The 24804-nt window shown below is 42.9% G+C and overlaps 1 protein-coding gene across 2 annotated transcripts in view; it reads right to left on the reverse strand.

The window, feature by feature from the left end:
• The window catches only part of SYT9 (synaptotagmin 9), a 195936-nt gene that overhangs the window by 136963 nt on the left and 34169 nt on the right, over positions 1 to 24804 (reverse strand). For both annotated transcript variants that reach the window (XM_032426909.1, XM_032426910.1), the window contains exon 2: positions 4700 to 5051. In XM_032426909.1, the coding sequence (XP_032282800.1) occupies positions 4700 to 5051 (352 nt within the window). The remainder of the gene's footprint in view (positions 1 to 4699; positions 5052 to 24804) is intronic.

Genomic DNA, 24804 nt, shown 5'->3' on the forward strand with positions numbered 1-24804 from the left:
CCAATATTTTATTCCCTATTTCTAAGATGAGCTTATGTCCACCAACACCTTCTCAAAAGTAGCTCACAACTCATGCCTCTTTCCACTTCCATTGCTTCCAACTGAGCTCAGGCCTCATCATCACAGGCCTGAATCAGCCCCTATAGCCAGCCAGCCTTCACACTGTCTCAAGCATCTTAGACACTCCTGCCAGATTAATCTAGAGAGCAATTTGAGCACTTCAATGTGTGTAACTGGTGCTCTTCTCATCTATTTCCCCAACTAGGCTGTGGACCTTTTGAGGTCAGGGCTGTACTTTTTTTTTATCTCTTTATTACCAGCACACGATATAGAACTTTGCACATAGCAGATGCTTAATACAACTGTCTAGAGTAAATATATAAATGCAAAGGACATAACAGTTTCCAATAATTAAATCCCAGTAGAGAAAATGCACATTTACATCTAGTTTCAGAATCCCATAGGAATTGAGAGAGGTCTAAGCAGCTTCCATTTTTGAAGCCATCAGTTTATTAAAGCCTGAAGAGATATCTAAGAGTAATTCAAAAAACTGTTGTGTTTAAATGTTTACATCTAACCAATGTTTTCAACACACACACACACACACACACACACATACATACAGCTTAATAGAATCATGCTACTTTTAGAGTAATTACAAGATTTAATCTCAGCATACCACTTACTAAAGTTGTGGCCAGCAATGGGACCCGAATCTAAAAATGCAATGATTGTCATCTTCTTTCAACTCTGTCAGAATATTTCTGTGACCCTAGGGATTGCTTAGTTCAGATATAAGGCCAAAAGTCTACACGTAAGGCTCTGAATGAAGGTAAGTCCTTGGACAAAAGGCCTTCCACCAGCCTCATCCCATATAGGCCCTTCCTCAGTTTACACTTCTGGCCGTTTGCCATTCTGATCAGCAGAACACAAGTGGCTGGATACCGATGCATGTATTCTGTCAGTCATTCATGCAGAAAGTCTGCTCTATGCCAGGGTTGCGCTAGGTGTTAGGTATACAGGGAGAAACAAAGCAGATGTGGCCTCCGAGCTCGCAGACCTCATAGATTAGAGAGGGACTACAGGTGATAAGCAAACAAAGAATCATTGAGTTAGAGTTCAATCCTGTGAAGAAATGCAAGCGAGGCAGCGTGTGAGAGAATGAAGAGTGGGAAGGGGTCGAGGAAAGGGCACATGCTTCAGACAGGGTGGTCGGGGAGGTCTTTCTGAGGAGGTGATGCTTTAGGTGGGACATTAAAGCTGCAAAGGAGCTGGAGAGGAAAAGGAAAAGCATTCCAGGCAGAGGGAACTGCATGTGTGAAGGCCTCCAGGCAGGAAAAGGCAGGGGTACTGAAGGCGCTGAGAGAGAGGCTAGTGTAGCTGGAACATGACGAGCTTTCCCAGGTAAAGCTTCCTAGTGAGTTCATGTCCTCCGGGGTAGTGCTGCTTGGCGTTGAGGCAGAGAGCTGACAGAAGGAGACTGTGGCAGTAACATGCAGGCCCTAACAGGCCTGATAAAAAGATGTAGTGTGGCAATTGAAATTTTTATAAAACTAAAGTGTTACCTAGGTCCCATCTTGGGATGTGAATCAGGAAATGCATTAGGTGGCCTGTCAAGGTTCCTTCTATTTTGAGGACCCAGGGATTTTTTAAAAATTGGAATAGAGGGGCGCCTGGGTGGCTCAGTCGTTAAGCGTCTGCGTTCGGCTCAGGTCATGATCCCAGGGTTCTGGGATCAAGCCCCGCATTGGGCTCCCTACTCCGCGGGAAGCCTGCTTCTCCCTCTCCCACTCCCCCTGCTTGTGTTCCCTCCCTCGCTGTGTCTCTCTCTGTCAAATAAATAAATAAAATCTTTAAAAAAAAAAATTGGAATAGAGATCTCTAAAATGTTCTGGTATTGAAGCATTCTGGAAAAAAAAAAAAATCCATATTCCCAGAATATTACACAAAAGGGATTTCATCTAAATTGAAAAGAATGAACAGGAACTTTAGAGGGTTCTAATAGTAACTGAGCCAACTAGAAACAGAATGTTAACATCCTTGATCTTGGGAAAACAACAGAAAGTCATCCTGACCAGAAACCCTCCGAGGAGATAAAACAACGCCATCTTTAGGGCCTTCCATAGACATTGGTAGGAGCCGCACATATTCAAGCTCAAAAGGCCAGGAGAAGGTGAGCTTCCCAATATCAATGCTGTGACAGAAGCTATGCCGATGAGTCACAGGGACAGCAGGGATGCCCTTAACAGCGAGTCTAAGCCTTATGTTCTGTGGGTCAAAAAGGTGTCCTGGGACCCTTGGGACAAGTCACAATGGCTGCAGGAGGGAAGCAGTAAGAAAGAAAGAGACAGCAGTGAGGAAGTAAGGAAAATCATGAGGAAAAAAAAGGAAGAAATCAGAACTAGCAGAGCAGACTGTTGAGAGCCGTCTCAGCACAGAGTACCCCCCGCCCCAAATTCAGTATCACAAATGTTACTTAAAAAAGAATGTTAAAAATGTTTTGGAACATGAAGGAAATTTCATTCATTTCTCCCATTATGTCAGTAAAAAAGGGTTTGTGTTTGTTTATAACATAACACAATCCCTCAAGAATTAGAAGACCATACACAACTCATTAGGGTGAGACCATGAATCATAGATACGTATTTTCAGACATAACCCATAACACTAGGTCAGTAGTAATTTAGATAAGAATGTTTTAAATGCATAATGATGCAAACTATCAGTACTAGGTCAAATGCAGCTGGAAAGAGTTTAATAGTTTTCTTATGGTCAGATATTACTAAACTTGATTTGGCCATAAGAGAAGATAATTACATGACTCCAAAACTAAAATAAATCTAAATGTAAAGTTCATTTTATAGGGATAATTCCTTTGCTTTCCCCTTTTTGTCTTTTTCTCCTTCTACCCTATTTCCATAAATCAGTGGTGAAGATACCAGTTTTTATTTTTTTACCACAGCTTTTATTTTTAAATGAAATATATTTCTTGAGGTGTAGAGTACTTAAACATTTTTCTAAAATAAATATTGTGATAGAGTGATATGACTGCCGTCAGGTCATTAGAATTATGGCACAGTCCTCAGATCCATAATCTAATAGAAAGCACAGTACTATCTATCACCTTGTAGCGATGGGACGCGCATCAGAAAAGTTAACGTGCAGAGTAAAACCGAATGGGAGACAATTTCGATGGATCCTCCATCTGAAAGACTCTGGTTACTGAAATACTGAAGGAATTTTGTCCCGAGTCTGCACCACGGCATGAACTCCACGACAGCATCAAACAGAGCTCCACTTATATTTAAGTCTGTATCTAAAGAGAAACCCTAGTGAGAAAATCTGAGGAGTTCTTCTAAATCAAATGGCAAACAACCATCCATTTCCTCACAGAGGAATATTTTAGGTTTAGCTCTTCGATTCAGAATTGGAAATGATGCTAAACTAGGTTTGTGGAAAAATTAAATTATAAACTGTCATATTCCATCCCACTTAATGGGAATGTGCTGAGTCTCTAGGATAAACTCGATTAACATAAAAAAGGGTAAAATCTTATTTCTGTTTCTAGAGAACAAATAAAAAAGATTTTTAAAAAATGCCCCCAAACTTTCCGAATGACAGCACAGGTTATTCCTCTGGCTATCGCTCGAGCAAATATTTTCATTTAAAAAAAGCTGCTTCCTTTATCTCTCTTCCTGAAATCTCCTATTAAAAGTGGATCTTTATATCCAGTGATTCAGAATTGGCCGTTTAACCTCAAAGACACATCCGCGCCCACATCTGAGTCTTGGGAGAAGCCAGTCGCAGTGAGAATGGTCATGACAAGAGCAATACTGGAATGAAAACGGCAGCTCGGGCTTTGGAGCGCTTACCAGGCACAGCTTGTGCAAAGTGCATGAAGTGCATGTTCCTGCTTCATTCTTAAAACCACCCATATGTTGCTATTCTCACTATTCCTCTCTCACAGAAGAGGAAATGGAAACATGGAGGCTAAGTAATATATCCAGGGTCACACACATAAGTAAAGCCATGAACCTGACCCCAGAGCCCTTGCTTTTAATCACTGCGTTACATGATTTCTCTACTGCTTCAAGCACAGAGCATCCCACGGAAAGAGTGACCCTAGGCCTGGTACTCTAGGCCTTGCAAAGGCTGAAGATGGACAAAGGCCTCCAGCCACTTCGTGGACTACAAAGACAGCCTGTGTGTGAGAGCTTGGCTAGGTCAGAAGCACGGAGCATAAGTCCGATAGCACTAGGAAGGCTGCGGGAAGAGCAGTTAAGGGCTCAGGCGCCGCTGTTGGATGAATCACGGTTCAAACCCTGAGTGCGTACCAACATATGACTTTTTTACTTAAACTCTTTGACTTAAGTTTCTTCTTGTGTGAAATGAAAATGATAACTTTTGCATCTCACGCAAAGTTGTGGACTATAGTAAAATAATGCACAGGAAGTTCTTAGAACTTGACATGTCACTATTCTTATTATGGACTAAGTGGAGACTATGTAGAGAGCTCAGGAGAGGTAAGGAACCTCACTGGAGCATAGGAAGCACCCCGTTTTCCCATATTCATGTCTCTGACACTGAATGGACGTGTGAAAGGTTACAGGCCCCGGGGCTCATCAGTGCTACTGCTGGCAAGGGAGGGAAGCGAGGTGGTCCCTGCCTTGCATTTGGAAAGGAAAGGGGCGTTACTGACCGGGCCGACGAGCTTGGCGCTGTGACTTGGCGCTGCACACGGACGCCATGGGCACAGTTCTCCTGGCCCCCGGCCTGGGTCGAGAGGGGAATGTCAGGGGAGGTGTGGCTGATCTTCATGGAGGAGTCAGGGCAGGGGGTGGGAGGGTCTAGGAAGCCCTCACTGTTCTCCTGCTCATTGGTCTCTGTGTCCGTGTAGTTAAGAGGTTCCCGATTGTTGTCTTTGCTACCAGACAGCAGGCCTCGTTCTCGCCACGGAACCCAGCAGAGTTTCCAAGACACGAAGAGAGACACGCCAAAAAGCGCGAGGCCACAGGCAGTGACCATGAGGGTCAGCAGGCTCACCGAGATATCTGCAAAGAAGCAAAGGTCAAAGGTCAGTGCGATGGCTCTTCCTGTGCCCATCCATTGCACAGTGTGGGCAGAATGACCCTTTCATCCCTTCATCCCTCAGGAGCTGGCCACAGGGCCACCTGATGCCGGCATGGGGACAGTGAGACTCAGACACAACACAGAGAAGGGAACATGCAGGCAATATTTCAAAACAATGAACAGTCTGCTCTAGCAAGAGACAGAGTATATTCAGGGAGACCAGGAACGCCCTCCAAGTCAACTGAGACCCTACACCACGGCAATACAAAGCACTGAGGTTTTGTGAGCAGGGCAGCTTCAGCGGTCCTTAAAAATTACTCGGTCATTTCAGAGAGCTGTATAATAGAATTTGGGAACTGTTTAAGTCACAACTTTCTTAAACAAGAGAAACTAGAGTGCTTTCTTTCTCTTTTTGATATGATTTTTAAGGGTCTAAGCAAAATGAAGCTCAAGTCCTCTGAAGCCTCAAGAATACCCCCCCAGCCAGTGGCCAGGTGCCCAGGACCCAGCGCCGACCATCACAGTTTGGGTTCCTCAGTAGCAGACCCTGAGACAAGTATTCAAGGGCAGATGGTTTATTTAGAAGGTGTAGAAAGCACAGGCAGGGGAGTAGGGAGGTGGTCCAGGGAAGGCAGCCAGCAAAGGGGGCTTTACCAAGCCAGTTACCACAGATGGACGGGACACCTCCTGGGCAAGCGTCACACCTCAGTCACCCCACACAAGGAGCATTTCCCACCTGCAGCACGAGGGGCAAAGTAAGCTTCAGCGGCCAAAAAATCCCACATTCAAATAAATGCAGCGGCTGGCCTGTGGAGGTCAGCAGGCATGCGCCGAAGTGGTGAGGGTGAGTGGCTATGCCGACGCAACCACGGCATCTGTTACCTGGACCGTGTGGCCTCCGCTAGGGTCCACACCAGCGCAGGGGCTGTGCCCCTAACTCCCAGAACAAAGTCCAACCTCCTCCAGGCTTCTGCCCCATGCTACAGTGGAGCCAGGGAGGCTGAGGCATCAACGGGAGCCCATTCCTGGCGCTGTGGTGGTTGTAAACCCCCCTTTCTTTCAAGGACACTCCCACCTGCCCCTACTGTGCCCCATTACACTCAGGAGCTCCAAGTATTCTCCCAGGTTTTGCCTTTACAGTCCATCATCAATATTTGCATTGCTCCAGCCAAAGTTTTCTGAATGTCCATTACGTGCCAGGCACTGTGCTAGGTTTTGGAAATAGTACAAGGGGGGGGACATGACAGACACACTCCATACCTTCTTCATAGACTCATATTCTTGTGAAGGACATAATTAGGAATAAGTTAATTTTCACAATATCGATTATCCACAGCATGCCAACGATCATGATGTGAGACAACTGGTATTTCTGCTGAGGCATGCATGTGAGCCCCTACTGGGAGTCACTCACCTGCTGAGCCAAGCTGACCCCCCACTACCCGTGTGCTTTTCAACATGACTCTGAAGGTACTTTGATCATTCTTATGAAATGATAAATCAGTTTCTTCATGAAAAATTGCTCTTGAGAGAATGCCAGCTGCCAGGGCTGAGGACGGATCTAATGTATCTCCTCTGCCTCCCCATCGATCTTTGTCCTTTTGGTGAAATAGTATTCTCTCTCTGTTCAACAGCACTAGAGTTTCACATGGGCAAGTGAGCTCAAATCTGCCACCTTTCTCTCCTCAGCTCCCACTGCAAGGGGTTCAGCAAACTATCCAACAATTGAAAACAAGGATGTGTTCCATCAGTCCATCCATGAACCAGTAACATTGAGGAATTTCTGGAATTGTTTTAAAGGAAAGCCAATTAGTACTGAACACTGAACACAAGCAAATGAAGGGACACTAAGGAAACAATAAAAATTAAAACTCCCAGGTGCAGAGCAGCAAGGGTAGGGATGGGGGCAGGAAAGAGAGTCAGGGGGGGCAAAGTAAAGGGCACCAGAAATCACACCTCATGGAGCCCCAACATGAGGTAGGAAGAGGGCATGGTCTGGCCACACAGGCTCCACTGGGTTCTGACGGCTCACACAGAGAGTGGAAAATCTGTCAGCGCAAACTTCTAGGATAGGTGGCGGAGCTGGGGATGCAGAAAGGGGGAGACTCTGTCCCAGTTAACCAGGCTGCCACAGCAAACATCAACTCCCACCTTGTCTAATAAAATCTAAAACCAAAACAGGCTCCACACCACAGTGAAATCCCTTAATACATTCTGTAATCCAAACAGAGGCAAAACTCCTCGCCTGTGTCCTGTCAGTCACTTGGGCGCTGGCCCGACACAGACACTGCTACAAGACACCAGCAAAGGCTGGAGCTGGGCGCGCTGGGAAGCAATAGGGTTTAGTAGGGCAATGTGCTAATTATATCGTTATTCACCAAATATTCGCTCTCCCCCACCAGAGCGTCCCCTATGCTGAGGAAGGAGAATCAAGCCCAAGCCCTAGATGGTTGGTTTTGTCTACGTGACTTGCTCTAGTCAATAAAATAAGAGTAGATATGGCCCATGCCACCTCTGACCAGGGGACTCTTGGCTTCCACCTTCTGCCATGAGAAGAAATCTTAAATAAAGCTCAGTCTTCCAACTTAGGTGCTATAATGGGAAGACTTGTGGCACAGGCTCAAAGTCCAGAATGAGGAACAAACTTAAACCTGACTCCCAGACTGGGGCAGAGCTGCAGCTGATCCACAGATCCATGAGCAAAACCTAAATAGTTGATGTTTTAAGTCACTAACATTTTGAAGGTGTTTGTTACCATGGCAAAAAAGCTAATACACATGACCATATAATTTATTGTCCAAAGCTGGGACACCTTTAAGAGAGAGAAAGGGTGGGGGCACGTGGGTGACTCAGTTAAGCATCTGACTCTTGATTTTGGCTAGGTCATGATCTCAGGGTCATGGGATCGAGTCCTGCATTGGGCTCATTCTCCCTCTCCCTCTGCCCATCCCCCACACGCGTGCACTCTCTCTCTCTAAATAAATCTTAAAAAAAAAGAGAGAGAGAGAGAGAAGGGGTGATACTAATAATCACTTGGGACAAGAGAATTCACCCAGTACTCAGGGTAAACCAGAGCATATGGTCACTGGACTCATCACCCTGGTACAACATAACCTCTCAGGGTTAACGTGGCATAGACAACATGCTAAATATAAGAAATTAAAGCCTAGGCCCACTTAACCTCTCAAGGTTAATGTGGCATAGACAACATGCTAAATAAAAGAAATTAAAGCCTAGGCCCCCACAGGGCCCTGACCCAACTCAAGAATGACCCCAGCTTGTTAGTTGACTCCCAGCTCGTGCACCCAAAAACACAGCTTGCTCCTAAGTCCAGTCATGGGGGATCCATGAGAGCAAGAATCTTGTCTATCTCAGCCTTGAATGCCAAACAACTAAAAGAATGCCTGGCACATAGTAGGCATTCAGTAAATGTCTGATGACACCCACCTAAGGAGCCCTATAGCCACCGGCTACATTTACCATGAATTATGGTTGTGACTTGCAAACTCTAGGAGGTACTACTCACATTCATAATCATTATAGATTTTTGTGCATATAGGTATTACAGAGAATTGCTGGCAAATGGCAAAAATGATTTTTTCTTATTCACACAAAGGTGCCATGTGGGTTAGCAATGGGCCAGGGAATACCTTCCAGGAGAAACCAATGGTGACCTACACAGACACACCAACCACTAAGCACAATCATCTGGGCTTCTATTTTGCAAACAACTCAGGGTTTTTCTGGACACTTTTTTCTCTTTTTTCAGAACAAAGTGTGAGAAAACTGTTGTGGAGTGACCATGGCCATGGATACTACCCACTTCAGACTCACGACCTTAGGAAAGGAAGAAGGAGAATCAGCTCAGAGTCACATAATAGTTTTGCTTAGAAGAGAAGTTATTTCTTAAGTTAGGTGGTAGGTACATGGCCATTTGTTTTATGATTGATCCTGGAACCATATGTATTCACTATATATATTCTTTGGCATTTATAGCATATTTCATAACAAAAACTAAAAAAAAATAGTAACATCGAAAAAATAATTATTCTAAAGATAAATTTTCTAAAAAATGGGGAAGTATAATTAGTTCTTTTGACCAAGAGCCAAGAGAATAACCAGATGGTGATTCAGGGATGAAAGGAGGCAAATGGCAACCCAGTTCTGATCAGATCCCTGGAGGTGCTGTTGCTTGGGGGTGACTGTGCATGAAAACTGTACCCAGACCTGACATAGAGTACATTCTTCCAGGGAAGATGTGGCATAGAAGACCCTGCCACTAGGACTGACCATCAGAACTCTCTTCTCCCTGCTATTAGATGTAGCCATTGGACATGACGTACTATAGCAAGACCCCTCAACACCAGATCCAAGACACCATGACATCCCTACACTCAACAGATATCCTAGCTATACACCTATAATCCTAAGGGATCCATGCAAGCCTAAAGACTTGTTTTGGAATGGCAAACATTACTGTCCAATGAATGAAAGGCTTGAGCGTCCATACACTACATATGGACAGATGAATAGTCGTTGTTTCCCTAAACTGTGATGTGCCATGAAGAACACATACACTGACAACCAAAGAAAAGTGATGGGCCAAATGAGCAGCCCAAAAGAAGTTAACCAACATTAAATAACTTAATGCAAGAGGCAAGTTAATTCCCATACTCAGTGAGATATATAAACTTGTGACTAAAACTAAAAAGTATGGCTGCGGTAGTGATAGAATCAGACAGGCCCGAGATCCCAGCTGATCTAAGAAAAGAAGATTGTAGCCCTAGAATTCTACAGCTAGCCACATTATCACAAGAGAGAAAAAAAAAAGGCATTTTCAAGCAGTCGATGACTCAGAAAATATACCATTCTCCTTCTTAAGGATAAACCTTCTCCTGCATAAAACCTAAGGCAATTCTCCAAACAAATACAAATTTATGTCAGAATAGAGAACCCAAGAAAGGAAGGACATACTACATAAGATACACACTTACATACCGTGTATCACAAGAATTAGTGATAAGCAAAGGAAATAGCACAAAGTGCATTAAATCTAAATAATTGCTGGTTATGAGGTTATGAAGTTTAATGTAACTGTTCAGGAAAAAAAAAACTTAAAAGAGCAAAAACTTAAAAAAAACTTAAAAGAGCAAAGGAGTTGGCGGGGATGCGGAGAAAGGGGAACCCTCTTACACTGTTGGTGGGAATGCAAGCTGGTGCAGCCACTCTGGAAAACAGTATGGAGGTTCCTCAAAAAGTTGAAAATAGAGCGACCATACGACCCAGCAATTGCACTACTGGGTATTTACCCCAAAGATACAAATGTAGGGATCCGAAGGGGTACGTGCACCCCGATGTTTATAGCAGCAATGTCCACAATAGCCAAACTATGGAAAGAGCCAAGACGTCCATCAACAGATGAATGGATAAAGAAGATGTGGTCTATATATATACAATGGAATATTACGCAGCCATCAAAAGGAATGAAATCTTGCCATTTGCAACGACATGGATGGAACTGGAGGGTATTATGCTGGGCAAAATAAGTCAACCAGAGAAAGACATGTATCAGATGATCTCACTGATATGAGGAATTCTTAATCTCAGGAAATAAACTGAGGGTTGCTGGAGTGGTGGGGGGTGAGAGGGATGGGGTGGCTGGGTGATAGACATTGGGGAGGGTATGTGCTATGGTGAGCGCTGTGAATTGGGTAAGACGGTTGAATCACAGACCAGCACCTCTGAAACAAATAATACATTATATGTTAAAAAAAAAAAAGAAGATAGCAGGAAGGGAAAAATGAAGGGGGGAAATCGGAGGGGGAGACAAACCACGAGTGACTATGGACTCTGAGAAACAAACTGAGGGTTCTAGAGGGGAGGGGGAGGGGGGATGAGTTAGCCTGGTGATGGGTATTAAAGAGGGCACGTACTGCATGGAGCACTGGGTGTTATACGCAAACAATGAATCATGGAACACTACATCAAAAACTAATGATGTAATGTATGGTGATTAACATAACATAATAAAAAAAAAAGTCAATACTTAAAAAATAAAAAAATAAAAAATAAATAAAAGAGCAAAGAAATGATGCTATACACACACTTAAATTCCAACAGTTCCAACAAAACATGGGAGGCAGAAGAAGGAAGGAAGTAAAAACAAATTGAATGTCCTATATTGTTAGCATGCAGAGATTATCGATGCTTCAACTTGATATTGATAAGGAAGTACAGGTGCAAATATGTATATAAAATATTTAAGGGGGACTTTGATTCATAATGGTACATCTGATATATATATTAATATCCTCTCCTTCTTGAGACTCCCATTAAGTGATAGGACGTAAATAAAAAAATATAAATAACAATCACAAGGAGTACAGCACAAGACAATCGACAAACTAAAAAACTTTTCTGGAAGACTGTATGTAGATAGAGAAGCAGCAGAGGATGCAGAGGGCAATACACCGAAGGGGTAGGCAACCTGACCTACTGAGCTCAGCCTCAGGACACAGACATTTCCAGTATGGTGGCAGCTAAGGCTGAGATATGGAGCTAAAAATATGGGCATGGATTGAAAATCTTCAACAAAACATTGTTCAATCTGTCTAGGGAGAAACCAAGGCAACTAGTGTGAGAATTAGTGTCCAAGAGCCAAATCCTCCACATTCTCACAAAAAATGTAACCCTTTAAGTCCCCTTAAAGTAAATTTTGCCTGGTGAAATATCACCCACAGATACATAGCCTCATAGTTAGCTTTTCTACCACTTCATTATTAAGTATGACTAAGCTGCAAAGAATCACCAGCCATGTAAGGAAATCTTACAGCATCCAGATCAATGTATAAAAGCCAAAAAGAGGTTCCCAGAGAATACAGATAAATCAGGGAGGAAAAAAGAATTTTTCATTCACAGGATATTTCCAGAAGGTTTTTGATCCATTAAATCAGAGTAGACTACTAGTAAATGAATGAAGAATAAGACAGTGTTCTTAGAAGTAAAATAACATGATTGCTGAAATACATTAAAAATTTCATAGAGGGAGGGGGTGGGGGGATGGGGTAACCAGGTGATGGGTATTAACGTGTTGTGATGAGCACTGGGTGTTATACACAACTAATGAATCGTTGAACACTACATCACAAACTAATGATGTACTATATGCTGGCTAACTGAACATAATAAAAAAAAAAAAATCTTTCCCCCTAGGAAAGAGAGATATCATAGCGGGCAAAGAGTTTCTGATTCAGTAGGTCTGCCTAACAAGTTCCTAGGTTCTGCCGCTGCTACTGGTCTGGAAAACACTCTGAGAACTGCTTGGCCTGTTGTTGAACTTCAATGAATGAACCAACTAATATGTATAAAGTGCAGAAAGGCAAGAAGAGAAGTCACACCTCCTCTGACCTCAAGAAGCTTAGCTTCTGGCTAGAGAACCGCAAACTGCATATTCAGGAACCATAAGCAACAAAGTGCAGAATCTGATACCTATGGAAATTCTAAGAGGTGATGCTAAGTAGACTATGGACCACTCAGTCGGCCACTCTGCAGACTACTTAGAGATGTATTTTAGGGAGCTGTTGCCCATGGGATCACCCTGGCCCAACTAGTGATGGGAGCTGATCGAGAAATATTTTTCATTTTTGTCTCCTGGATGGACAATTCTTACATTTCAGGCTTCTGAAAAGATTGCAGAAGAACAAGGAACAGTTGCTTGCCTGTGTGCCAACTCAAAAGCTAATCCTTGCATTTGTTTTCCCTTAGTTCCTGTTTCATCTCTCTGTCCCTCATACCCTCTCTCTAGGATCACATTCCCAGTAAGCTATCTGCACACAATCCCTTTTCTCCGTGTAATATTGTGATTTATAATAACAAATATATATTGGAAAAAAATGTAAGAGAGGGTAAAGTCAAGGAACATCTACCTGAAGTGGACCAAACAAAGGTAACAGGAAACTTAAGTGAAAGATATGAGATACAGACTACGCATTCAGAAGGTCTAATATCTACGTTTTCCAGAAAGTGAAGACAGAGAAAATGAAGGTAAAAACCATCGATGAAAAAAATTTTTCATTCCCTAGAACTGAAGGACAAATTATAGGAGTCCACCGAGCACCTACAATAAAATAACCCTACTTTAGACACATTATTGTGAAATTTTGGAACAAAAAAAAAAAAAATGAGGGAAAAATCACAAAAGCTTGAGAGACAAAAATAACACGAACACAAAGAAATTAGAACCACACTGGTACTGGCCTTCTCATAAAAAAACACCAGATAATGGAATAACGCCTACAAACTTCTGAGGAAAACTTGTGCTCAGGTTAGAGTTCTATACCCAATCATACTGCCAATACAGTATAAGGGCCAAAAACATCAGCAAGATTACTTTCTGTGCACCTATCATAGGAAGTTACTTGAGGATAAATGTATGAGATGAAAACAGGAGAGAAGAAGACAGCGTGTACAGGAGAAGTGGCAACTCTGCTCAGAAGACCAGCGACGGCTCTCCGTGAGAGGTTAGTGACGCACCTAGAGAGGAGTCAGTCCAGCCTGGAGCAGGAAGACAGCGCTCAAGGGAGGAGGCCTCCTCACATGAAGAGGACTTGAAAATAAATAAACAGCATTATGGAGAGTTTAGCTTCTAATGACATTATTACTTGTCTTTGAATAGAGAGAGAGAAGGGCGGGGGGAGAAATTAGGAATTCCAGGAGGAAAACTCTTTGGGAAAAGGAAGAATAATCACAGTATACCTTTTGGTTCTGTACTAGATAAAATTTTATATTCATGATAACATGAACACCATTTATTGATTTTCAACCCTTAGAATCAAGCAATAGACAAAGCATGGAAGATATAAGTACGATGGTGGAACAGAATGCAAATTCAACTCTGACAATTTAAATTAATAGAAAAGATGTCAGAAATTAAGAGGCAGAAAGAGGCAAGAAGCTAATGGCAAGATTGAAGGTTGCCTTCCAAAATGAGGGAAACAAGACATACTATCTACAATTGATAGACACCTGCACATATCGATATTTTCACGCTAAGAGTATTTATTTTTACATTAAAAACCATGCAGAGATACAGCAAGCCATTTCTGTGGGGATGAAATTAGAAGGGACTTTCACTTCCATATTAACTTCTTACAAAGAACAAGTGTTACTGAGAAGAAAAAAAAAAGATTTTTCAAGCTACTATAGAATGTAAAGCATATACGGCTTAGTACATTCTGGTGAACTTGGGTCTGTAATCCCAAAGCATTTCTGAAAACAGTCCTTATTTACTTCTGCTCCTTGGTATATAAGGAACAAATGAATGAAAATCTTGATAATCATTATAATAATGATCTTCTGAGTCCTTAGCACAGTTTTCCTTCCAAGTCAAACCTATAAAAGATATCCATCCTTGTCTACTCATCTTTGTTCAGACTTCTTGATTCATAAAAAAAATATCAAGGGGCTGACATAGGCTATCAACCTTTTACTTTGCTAATACTGATGTTAAAATGTAACTCATTTACTGTCACGGTCACATCATACAAGAAAGAGCATTTTAACACCAAAAACAAATGGCCTTCCCTTAAAATACTGTATTGAACTTTATGAATAAAACCATTCCACTGTCTTTATTTTGCCAGTTTGCTTCAGACCTGTGAGAGCCTCGTAGAGGATACCCAAGGCACCAGAGATTGAGAACCACCGTCCTAGTCTCTCACATGTCAGTCTGGCCTCATCTCTACTTCTTACGGCAACAAACACAGCTCAGGGCAAAACAGGGAAAGGGATGATGTTTTTGATATCTACCCCGGCCTTCCTATCCCAAGCTCTCCTCTTTCAACTGTGCTCCCAACCTCGTGTTATCCCAGAGGACTGGAATTTTTGAAGAGATTACTTTGTCACCTAAAGATTTCGTGTCTGTGTCTAGTCCTCTCCTGCCCAGAGGAAATGGACAATGAGGACATGGAGGAGCCCGTCGATGCTCAGGATGAACGAAATGTGGTATTTCCAGGGTAGGAGAAGGAAGCTAGGGAACACAACTGAGAAGGGAAGCAAAAAAGATCAGAACCAGAAAAATGGTGCTGAGCACTGGGCCTGAGATGGAGTGTGACATAAAAAAGAAGAGGAAAGTCATGGTCAGAAGCTCAGATGATAGGACCTGCCTTAAAAGACTGGTGCAAAATGAAGTAAGGCAAATGGCTTGAGGTCACTGATACGCTCATCTACGTACAACTTACCTTTTAATAAAAGGATTAGAGGCGGCCTAAAAATATATATACCACCCTGGGTGCCTGGGTGGCTTGGTCAGTGGAGGCTCAGGTCATGATCAGGGTTGTGAGATCCAGCCCCGCATGGGCTCTGCGCTCGGCAGGGTGTCTGCTAGAGATTTTCCCTCTCCCTCTGCCTCTGCCCCTCCCCCTGTTCATGTGTGCATGTGCATGCTCTTTTCCTCTAAAATAAATAAATCTTTAAGAAATACACACACACACACACAGCACAGTAAGATAAACTTGGTGAAGAAATCAGGAGTGAAGAAATATAAAAGTAAAATGAAGCTGAAGTCAGGGGCAAGGTACATAGCCAAAAAACATGCGTGAAGCTTTGTAAAGTCGTCAGAAGTAGTTACAGAATTGGCTCCCAACATCCCACTTGTCAGAGAGAAGAATGAAACATAACTAATTACGTGATTCAGCATCCAAAACACTCTACAATTAAGAAACATTTGAGACAAGGAAAATTTTAACTAGCAATGTAATGATATTAGAGATTATTGTTAACTACTTTCTAGATAGAATAATTATATTGTGGTTATGTTGTGTAGATACATATGAAAACATTCAAATGATATCTGGAATTTGTTTCAAATTACAGATGAAACGAGATTGACCACGGGTTAATAGTTGTTGAAACTGAGTAATGAGTCCGTGGAGTTTATTATATTATTCTCTCTACTTCTGACAATTTCTTAATGAAAAATAAAAAACAAAACGTCTCTTGCTCAGGAAAAACGTGGATCCCTGACTCCAGTCTTAGATTTTCTTTTTTAATAGGTCTTGGGTGAAGAACTTTAATCTCCATTTCTAATAAGCATCTCAGATTTCAGATTAACCTAATGCAGATGGTATATAGATAACACCAAGGAGACCTGATCAAGTATATATATACTCTGTATACATATGGAGTACATATACACATGTGTGTGCGCACACACACACACACACACACTGGTTCAGAACACAAGACGCCTTCCTAATCCTAATACAATTGTGTCTTGAGGGCCTAATAAAGATAACACTGGGAAATTTAGTTAGACAGTCAGGCCATAGAGAACTTGAGGCTATTGCCTGGTGCCTTGTAGGGAAAGCAGTAATGTGATTAGATGGGAGGAAACAGGCAAGCCCAGACAGCGCTGGGGACGAGCTGTCAGGGGTTTCAGGGAACGGAACCAACATGGAAACCCTGTACTACAAGAAACCTCAGCGATCCCCCACAACAGCCCACGTGAGAATCACCTCATCAACAATCCCTTCCGTGTGACCATGAGGCCTTCATTTGAATACTTTATTTACTGTCTTTTTAACCTTAATACAATAAACATGTATTACTCTATAATGTAAAAAAATAATAATAATAGTAAAATGGTTGTGTTAAAAAATCACAGCATTCTGGAGTTATCCAGTGAAGGGGAACTTAGCCCCGTACACACCTCAATAGCCCAGGGGGCATCTTCCGGATGGTGACCCTCAGGCATCTTGGATAAGAAGCATATAATAGATTTTAGGCTACACTTAGATGTGTTGGTGTTTAAATGACTGCACTTAAGTTGTCTGGGAAATGCAATCTTGCAGACCTTTCTCTTTAATTATACTGCAAGCACCATAGCACAGTATTAGGAGCACGTGTTCTAGAATCACAAGGTCAAGGTCTGCAGCCCAACATCCGTGGTGTAATGTTACTTAGATCTCTCCTTATCTTGTTTCTCTTTGTAACACTGGGATGATTATAGTGTTTACCTCTTGGGATTGTAGTGAGTGCTTAGAAAGGTCCTGGCATTCAATGAATTAAGTTACTGTTCTTTGTTTTTTCAGGATTCAGCCACTCCATATCCAGACTTATTCTTATGCCAAAAGGTGGTCAGCTTGGTTAATAAATAGGGAGACCTCCTGTAGCTTGATGAAATGGGCTGACAACAAGCAAACATCAGGTGCCTAATAGGTGCATATTGAGCTGAATTACCGAGGACAGGAAAAGGAGCTCCTACTGAGCACCTGGTGTTTGCTAAGGACTAAACAAGGGTACAAAATAAATAAAATGAGCCCTTGCCCTCAGGGAACCACTAGTCAAGAGAATTTCGACAATGCTATTCACGATTCACAGAGTGCTACGGGAGCCCAAAAGTGGGGACTACATAGCCCAATCTGGGTTTTAGAAAAGGCTTACCATAAAAGAGGAATGAGCCAAGTCCTACTTATAACCACTTCTCTTATACAAAGACGAAACTCAGGTCACTCGACGATGTGGCCAAAAGACTTCACCAGAAGAAAGGCCAGGGCTTCTGTGTATGGTTACCCATGTTGTATAGGGCACAAGTGCTCAGCTGTACATGGAGGCCTCAGGAAAGAACTGGCAATGTTCCAACAGCTCCAGGACCAGCTTTGCCACCATTTATAATTTGTGACCTTGGGTAAGTCACTGCCTCTCTCTGGTCTTTCTCATCTGTCCTAAACGTCCTGGGCACGGCTCTCACATTCTGTGGTTCTTGTGAAAATGCCAAACGACCTTGAGTTCACAGTAATGTCTGTGTCCAGAGCTAAAGCCATTATAATAATTCCCATTAGTGACCACAAGCCAACGAGTGCAATCCAACTGGAGGCTATGGTTTAGGGCCGTTCCTACTTCTCATTCTTGCAGCAGACAGGAGGTTCTCTTAGCGCTAGCTCATGATGCAAATTGAAAGGATTAAGGAGCATTAACTTGGGCCTGCGGGGGCCATACATTAAGGTACTGAGCCAGATAAACAGAGCACTTCGCTGCCTTAACCCTAAGAAGCCCATGGACTAGGAAAATGAATTGGAACATGGAAATTGGCACTAATTGCATTCTCCTGTGATTGACATAAAAGGTTGGGCATATTTAGTAGGACTGTGTCTCTGGCCCTCAGATCCTTTCCTCAGGAGGCTGCCCAAATGACTCTGTCCGTGTTAACTAAACAGCTGGCCTAAAATTAGCGTTGAGAGAACACTTTCTGTTGCACCTTCTATTTGCAAAGTGCAGCCTCATCAGTGTGACCAGCTCCTCCTCACACCGCCATCACCCCCTCTGCCTCGGCCACATGGGGCAGGGGCTGCTCAGAGGACACTGTGGCTGCAGCCGCAAACACCCACAGCTGGGTTTTGCCTCTGGTACCCCTGCCCTTCCCATCCTGTGGCACCCGAGCCCCTGCTGTCTGCACAACAGGAAGGCTCAGGAATTATCATCAGGTTTGCCACTGGGCTCCCAGGATCTTCTTACTCTCTACAGAAATTATTTAATTGGAAACAAAATCTACTTAAGAAAATATTTTACTACCCACTGTAGCTTCATTGGAAGTGCCTGCAAATCTACAATGTTCTCCGTAGCATGGGATTCTGGCCTGTGCAGAGTAATTGGAAACACTCAGATGTACTTAGATTCCTACAAAATAGTAGAAAATCTGACGAGTAGGGTTTTAGACAATGGGGACTTTTTGCCTGAAAAGGACACCATGAAACGGAACTGAAGAACATGTGGGGGAACTGGGCACAAGCCAAAGAGGTCGGCAACCTTCCTTGGTCTGTGTCTGTGGAAAATGGGAGCCCCAGCCCTCCCAGAGCAGGAGGATAGGGGTCAGCAACTGAAGACCTGATGTTCACTTCTTTTATCTCCTATGAGACTCTGAGCTGCCTGCAACCTCTCCTGGGCCATTTTTTTTTTTTTTTTACTTCTAAAAAGGGTGAGGGGAGAAATTCCTCCTTGCCTGGCTCTTTTGAAAGTTAGGTGTCCTTGCATATATATAAAAGCCTCCCATATGCTTTCACAGTGTTGTTTGAGATTCTTCTTCAGCCTGGCATTGCTGCATTGACCTAATAATTCATACCTCCCACAGGACCCCTTTCCAAACTTCCTCAGTCCCAGTCATCTCCTAGACCAGATCTGGTCTTGCTTTGGTCCAATTAGCATTTAAATCTCTCCTCTACCCTGTGGAACAAGATCAAAAGGTTGCTGACGACCTCCACCTTTGTGAACCAGCATTTAGAAAAACCTCATAAAGCAACGTGGAATGTTAGAGTGAGAATGCTTCTTCCCAGTCCTGGCTCCCATGAGGAGTGACTTTTCCCTCAATGCTCCTGGTCACTATCCTACCTCTTCCTTCTCCACTCAGAGGTGAAGCAGGTTGCTCGATCAGAAAGCATCTTCCGTTTACCACCCCAAATCCATCTCCTTCCCTCTCTTGCTCACGTTTGGGACGTGGAGTGTGACCCATGTGGACTATATCCAGGAGGTGCCCTGCCTTGGCTTCTGTTGAGTTCGGCCCTGACAGGAAATCAGAGGGTGAGGAGAGAATGAAGTGATAGTATGTATTACGCCGGCTTTCTTCCGGCTGGGTTACTGTGCTGCAGGCGTCCCTCTAACTGAGAGGCACAGCCCCTTTTCTGGATTCTTTCAGGCCCATGGGTGGCGATGGCTCCCTACCATTTCAAGCGCTAAAGTACTGTACTCTCCCTTGCTGGTTTCCCTGCATCCTGACCATGTCTTTGTAAAAAAAGTCCCTTACGAAGCTCTCCTCAAATTACTGGGTTTGACCACGGTGCCCGTTTCCACTGCGACCCAGGCTGAGATGCTGTAGAATGAGCTGTTTGCTATTCTAGGCCCTACCTCTCGTCACCTGAGTAACCTCGGGGAACCTGAACTCATATTTGAGCCTGAGTTTCCTAATATATAAAATGAGATGCAATGAGATGGAAGGGCCCTTCCAGATCTCACATTCTTGAAGTGAGAGGAATTTTATATCTAAAGTCTGTCCTACAACTTAGCATGATGTCTGGCACACAGGAGGCGCTCGGTGTTTGATGAATGATAAAATTCTAAGCTGTGTATCATTTCCATTTTTATATCTACTAAAAAATGTGCTTCAGGAAAAGAAACTGCCAAAGAAGTCGTGTGTTTCAGTATATAGAGAGTGAGTGTTAAGATAACCTTTTCATCGTGATTGAAAATGGTACAGTATTTCATGCTTCTCCGAACATTTAAGACTCCACAGAGACCGTGCGGTGCAATGGAAAGAGCATGGGCTCTGCAGACAGGCATCATTTCTTACCTTCACCATGCCTGGTACTGAGCTGCCTTGAAGGTATTATGTAACCGGGGGTAGAGGGACCTGTACAGAGTGTGTCAGAGAAACTACATTTTCAGGAGACACTCTTACGGCCAGATGATGTCTCCAGGTAGGCTTGCTTTTAGGGCAACACCAACCCTAGAAGCACCTCTCCTAAGAAACAGTTCCAAGCCACGGGCTGCTTAAAGTCAGAACAAAGAGCCAACTCCTGGCTCCAGTTCTTCCCTATTTTTTTTTTCCTTCTGTCTGGCTTGAACGCTGGTCCAGGGCTAAAAACACAGGCTCTCTTCCAACATCCAACCTCTTACTAGTTTGGACTTCTATACCTGAAACCCTAATGTATCCCGCAGGTCACGGATCTGCCTGTGCAAGCACAGTCAGGCTTAAATGATTGGCAAATGGTTAAAAGCGTGAGCTCTCATGTCTTTGTATGAAACTGGTAATTTTCTACAAATTATGTTTTTAAGTCAATTTCCTTTCCGTAAATATTTCATGCTGCTGAAATGAAGATGGTTTCTCTTAAATCATTCATTTTCATTAGTAGTTATGCATAGAAACTGGCGTCTATTCAACATCAGAATGATTAATAATACTGGTATATAACCCAAAAATGTAGTAATTGTTCTAAAAAGCACTGGCTATAAAGAAAAAATATACTTTAGATTTCAATAGAAATTACTGTTACCTCTAACTGGAAGATACAAAGAATACCAATGCTTCTCAAAAAGGATCTCCTTAGGCCTGCCTCTCCTTGACTCACAGGAATTCTGCCTAACAGGCAGTGGACAGAACTACAGCTATAAGCAGGCACGAACGTTTTCTCCTAAGACATTTCTGCAGTCCTCACTTCTCTTTATAGTGGGTATTCTCTTTTTCGTATTGTGGTAAAATTCTGCATAAATGGAAAATTTACCATTTTAACCATTTTTATGCACAGTCTTCAGTGGCATGAAGCACATTCACACTGCGGTGCAGCCATCACCGCCGTCCATCTCCAGAACTTTCTGTGATCCTGTACTGAAATTCCGTACCCATTACACAATAACGTCCCACTCACTTCTCCACCCCTCCCCCCCAGCCCTCCGGCAGCCACAGCTCTATTTTCTATCTCTATGACAAACCAAATCGTTTGCTTCACTTTAATGAAAGTTGGTCACTGCACAGGCTCTGCACCTCCCTCAGCAGAGGGAGCGAAAGACAATGCCAGGCAGAGAGCCCAGGCAGGTGGCTACCCAAATGCTGAGTAAACGGGAGAGCCTGGGGGGACATCCCACATGACACTTCAGAGACTTAGGTGGGAAAGGGGGCCACAAATAAGTGTTTCACTAACATTCTCCAGGTCCTCGGACCCCGGATGGAATGGGCTCTCCTGCGGCTGCACAGAACTTCCCCCACTCTTCTGGCATTCATCAGCATCCTGTATCACTAGCGGTCCAAGCAGCAGCGCCACAAGACACTCTATACCAACGGGGGCCTGAGATAGGAGAAGTGTTTTCCTAAAGACCAAAAATGTGAGTGCTGGAGACAGGGGTAATGAAAACTCCAAACAGCAAGCAGAGAGGGCAGGGTTCTCACACATAAAGGGGCGGAAGAAATTGAGGCTAGATCACTAGTGGGAGATCAGGCAGGAGCCCTAAAGACCCAGCAGAGATTAGCAGGCAGCCAAGGCCAGGAAAACAGGGGGGGCAGCACTGGAAGAGAGAAACAGCAAGAGCATCAAGTATGCATTAGAGGGATGACACGAGTACTAGGTTCAGCTGAAAGATGGCAGAGCCGAAGGAAGTGGCTCATTTTAAGTGGGATATTGTTATCCACCATATTCCCCACAGGAGACTCACAGGAAAATGCAAGAAGTGGGAGGACAGGAGTCCTTCCTATCCCTTAGTAGGGAAAGGATGATGGTCCAGCAGGCCTAGGTATAAAATGCTAAAGTTGCCTCACATAGGCCCATAAGATATTTAAGTGAATAATCAATTAAATGGAAATAAGAATTACTGAAATGATTAGAAAGGATGAGACATTATCATAAAAATACAAGAATTACTAGGCAAGGAGCGGGTTGATGAAGTTAGATTTCTAACAAATATATCTAACTCCACAGCTTTACTAAATACCAGTAATAGCCAGGCACACAGTCTCCCTCAAATCCTTCTGCCAAAATACTCTTAATGGAGCATCACCCACCCCACAGTTTGGGGTTCCTCCCAGGGTTTCCCAGGGCCCTAGCACTCACTTACTTATTCCCACTGTTATGACTCTGGAGTCTGTGTCAGAAGAGCCTTCGACAATCTTGCAAAATCAAGTCTAGGAAGCATCTTTGCCATTTGCTATGAAGTCATGATGTGAACATATGGACTGCTATATACCACTTGGAAAATGTGGTGCATCAGAGCCTAAACAATTCCACTTCCATAAATAACTTATAAAATACATAAGGAAATGGAATGAAAGCATAAAGTGTTTGGTTGTCTTTATAACTTGCATACTATTTTGGAAAATTCTAGATGTTTGCTGCTTTATAATTTGTTAGAAACTAGAAGGGGGCCCCTATCTCATTGTCCCAAAATGAGAAAGAAAAAATTGCAATTAGATATCATTACTATGAATCAAGTTAGGTTTAAAATAAGGACGCAGACTATCTCAAGGTGAAGGAGGTTATAGTAAGGAGCTTGACCCTCTTCTAAGATAGGGAGCGACTCAGTTTCTGCTCAGATCTTTGAACAGGTAAGGATAGAAACCATAACCACCACCAAACTGAGAAGCCAATGTGGGTAGTTATATCCAATCATTACTTAATGCTTTCTTGGGAAGAAGTAAGTGGACTTTGCTGAAAACCCCTTCTGACTAATGTTGGTCACAGAGTTCTGAACCTTACACTCCTGACTTTATAAAAAGAATCATTAACTTAATATGGGCATTGAAAGGATGAAGAAGCCTGGCTGATCTTCAGCCTCAAAATTCCCATAAGATAGGGTCTAGGGGTAGTTTGTACTATAGACTATATACCTCCCAATTCATAATATTAAATCCCAACACCCAATGAGTTAGGAGGTGGGCCTTTGGGAGGTGTTAGGTCATGAGGGTGTTGCCCTCACGAATGGGATTAGTTCCCTTATAGAAGAGACCCCAGAGAGCTCTCTTGCCCTTTCCACCTGGTGAGGACACAGTGAAAAGACAGTCATCTATCAGCTAGGAAGTAGGCCCTCAGCAGACACTGATCTGCCTATACCTTAATCTTGAACTTCCCCGACATCAGGATTGTGAGGAATAAATATCCGTTATTTGTAAGTCACCCGGTCTCTGGTAGTTTGTTACAGGAATCCAAATGGACTAAGACAGCTTGGTCCCCTAAGGATGTGGAAATATAACCCAATGGCCTGAGTAAACTCATACAGAGTTGTCTTTCTGTTTCTCGATGCTCAAACTCCATGATTAGGTGAGGGGAAGCATGTGGAAAATTATGGTGAAAGGGTCATGTAAAGGGAGAAAAGTATGGAGAAGTGAGAGGAAGGAACACAAGATTCCCCATACTAGACTATCCTGATGTAAAATTTTGCCTTTCAAGACACTAAGAGTATAGAGCAGAAAAAAAACAGCTTCAGAGAAGCTGGGAAACAAAGAGGATTAATCCAGGAGCCAAACCCCGGCCCCCCCCCCCCCCCCCCCCCGCCTCCAAAAAAGAGAAAATGGAGAAGAAATTCTCTTAAAAATAACATTTCCCAGAGTGAAAGAAAGACATGGTTTTGGATTAAATATCCCAGAAAATGCTGAGCAAGATGAATGAAAAAAGGCATATATTCAGACACATTGTTATGAAATTTCAAAACCCCACGGCTAGAGAGAACATCATAAAGAGACCTAGAAGCCAGGCACCTTTAGACTTTTAAGCAATTCTGTAATGCAAGAAGACCATGAAACAGTACCTTTAAATATCCAAGAGAAAATTATTCTCATTATAGAATGTATGCTTAGCCAAATCATCCATAAAAATGAGGGCAAAATAAAAGTTTTTTTAGGATGCAAGCATTCAATATCTATGTCCTATGTCCATCTTCTGAAAAATTTACTTGAGGATGTACTCTAAATAAAAAAAAAAAAAAAGGAATTCAAAAAAGAGAAAGTAGGGAAACTAATAAACAGTGTGCTTAACCTTCAAGTGCCAGTGATATGGGGTCCCAGGACATCACCGCTGTCTAGATTAGAGAGAATACTTCTAGATGAGAGCAGGAACTCCTGGGAAGAATACCAGCAAGAAGAAAGTAGTTTCCCAATACCAGGTATATGATCAAGAGACTGGCTGTTTTTAATAATAAAGTGAAGAAATATTGCTTCCTTTCATTTACATAATATCCTAAGCATTTGGTGATAGCAAATACTAC

Source organism: Phoca vitulina, unplaced genomic scaffold (genome assembly GCF_004348235.1).
Source record: "Phoca vitulina isolate PV1807 unplaced genomic scaffold, GSC_HSeal_1.0 scaffold36, whole genome shotgun sequence".
Taxonomy (NCBI): domain Eukaryota; kingdom Metazoa; phylum Chordata; class Mammalia; order Carnivora; family Phocidae; genus Phoca; species Phoca vitulina.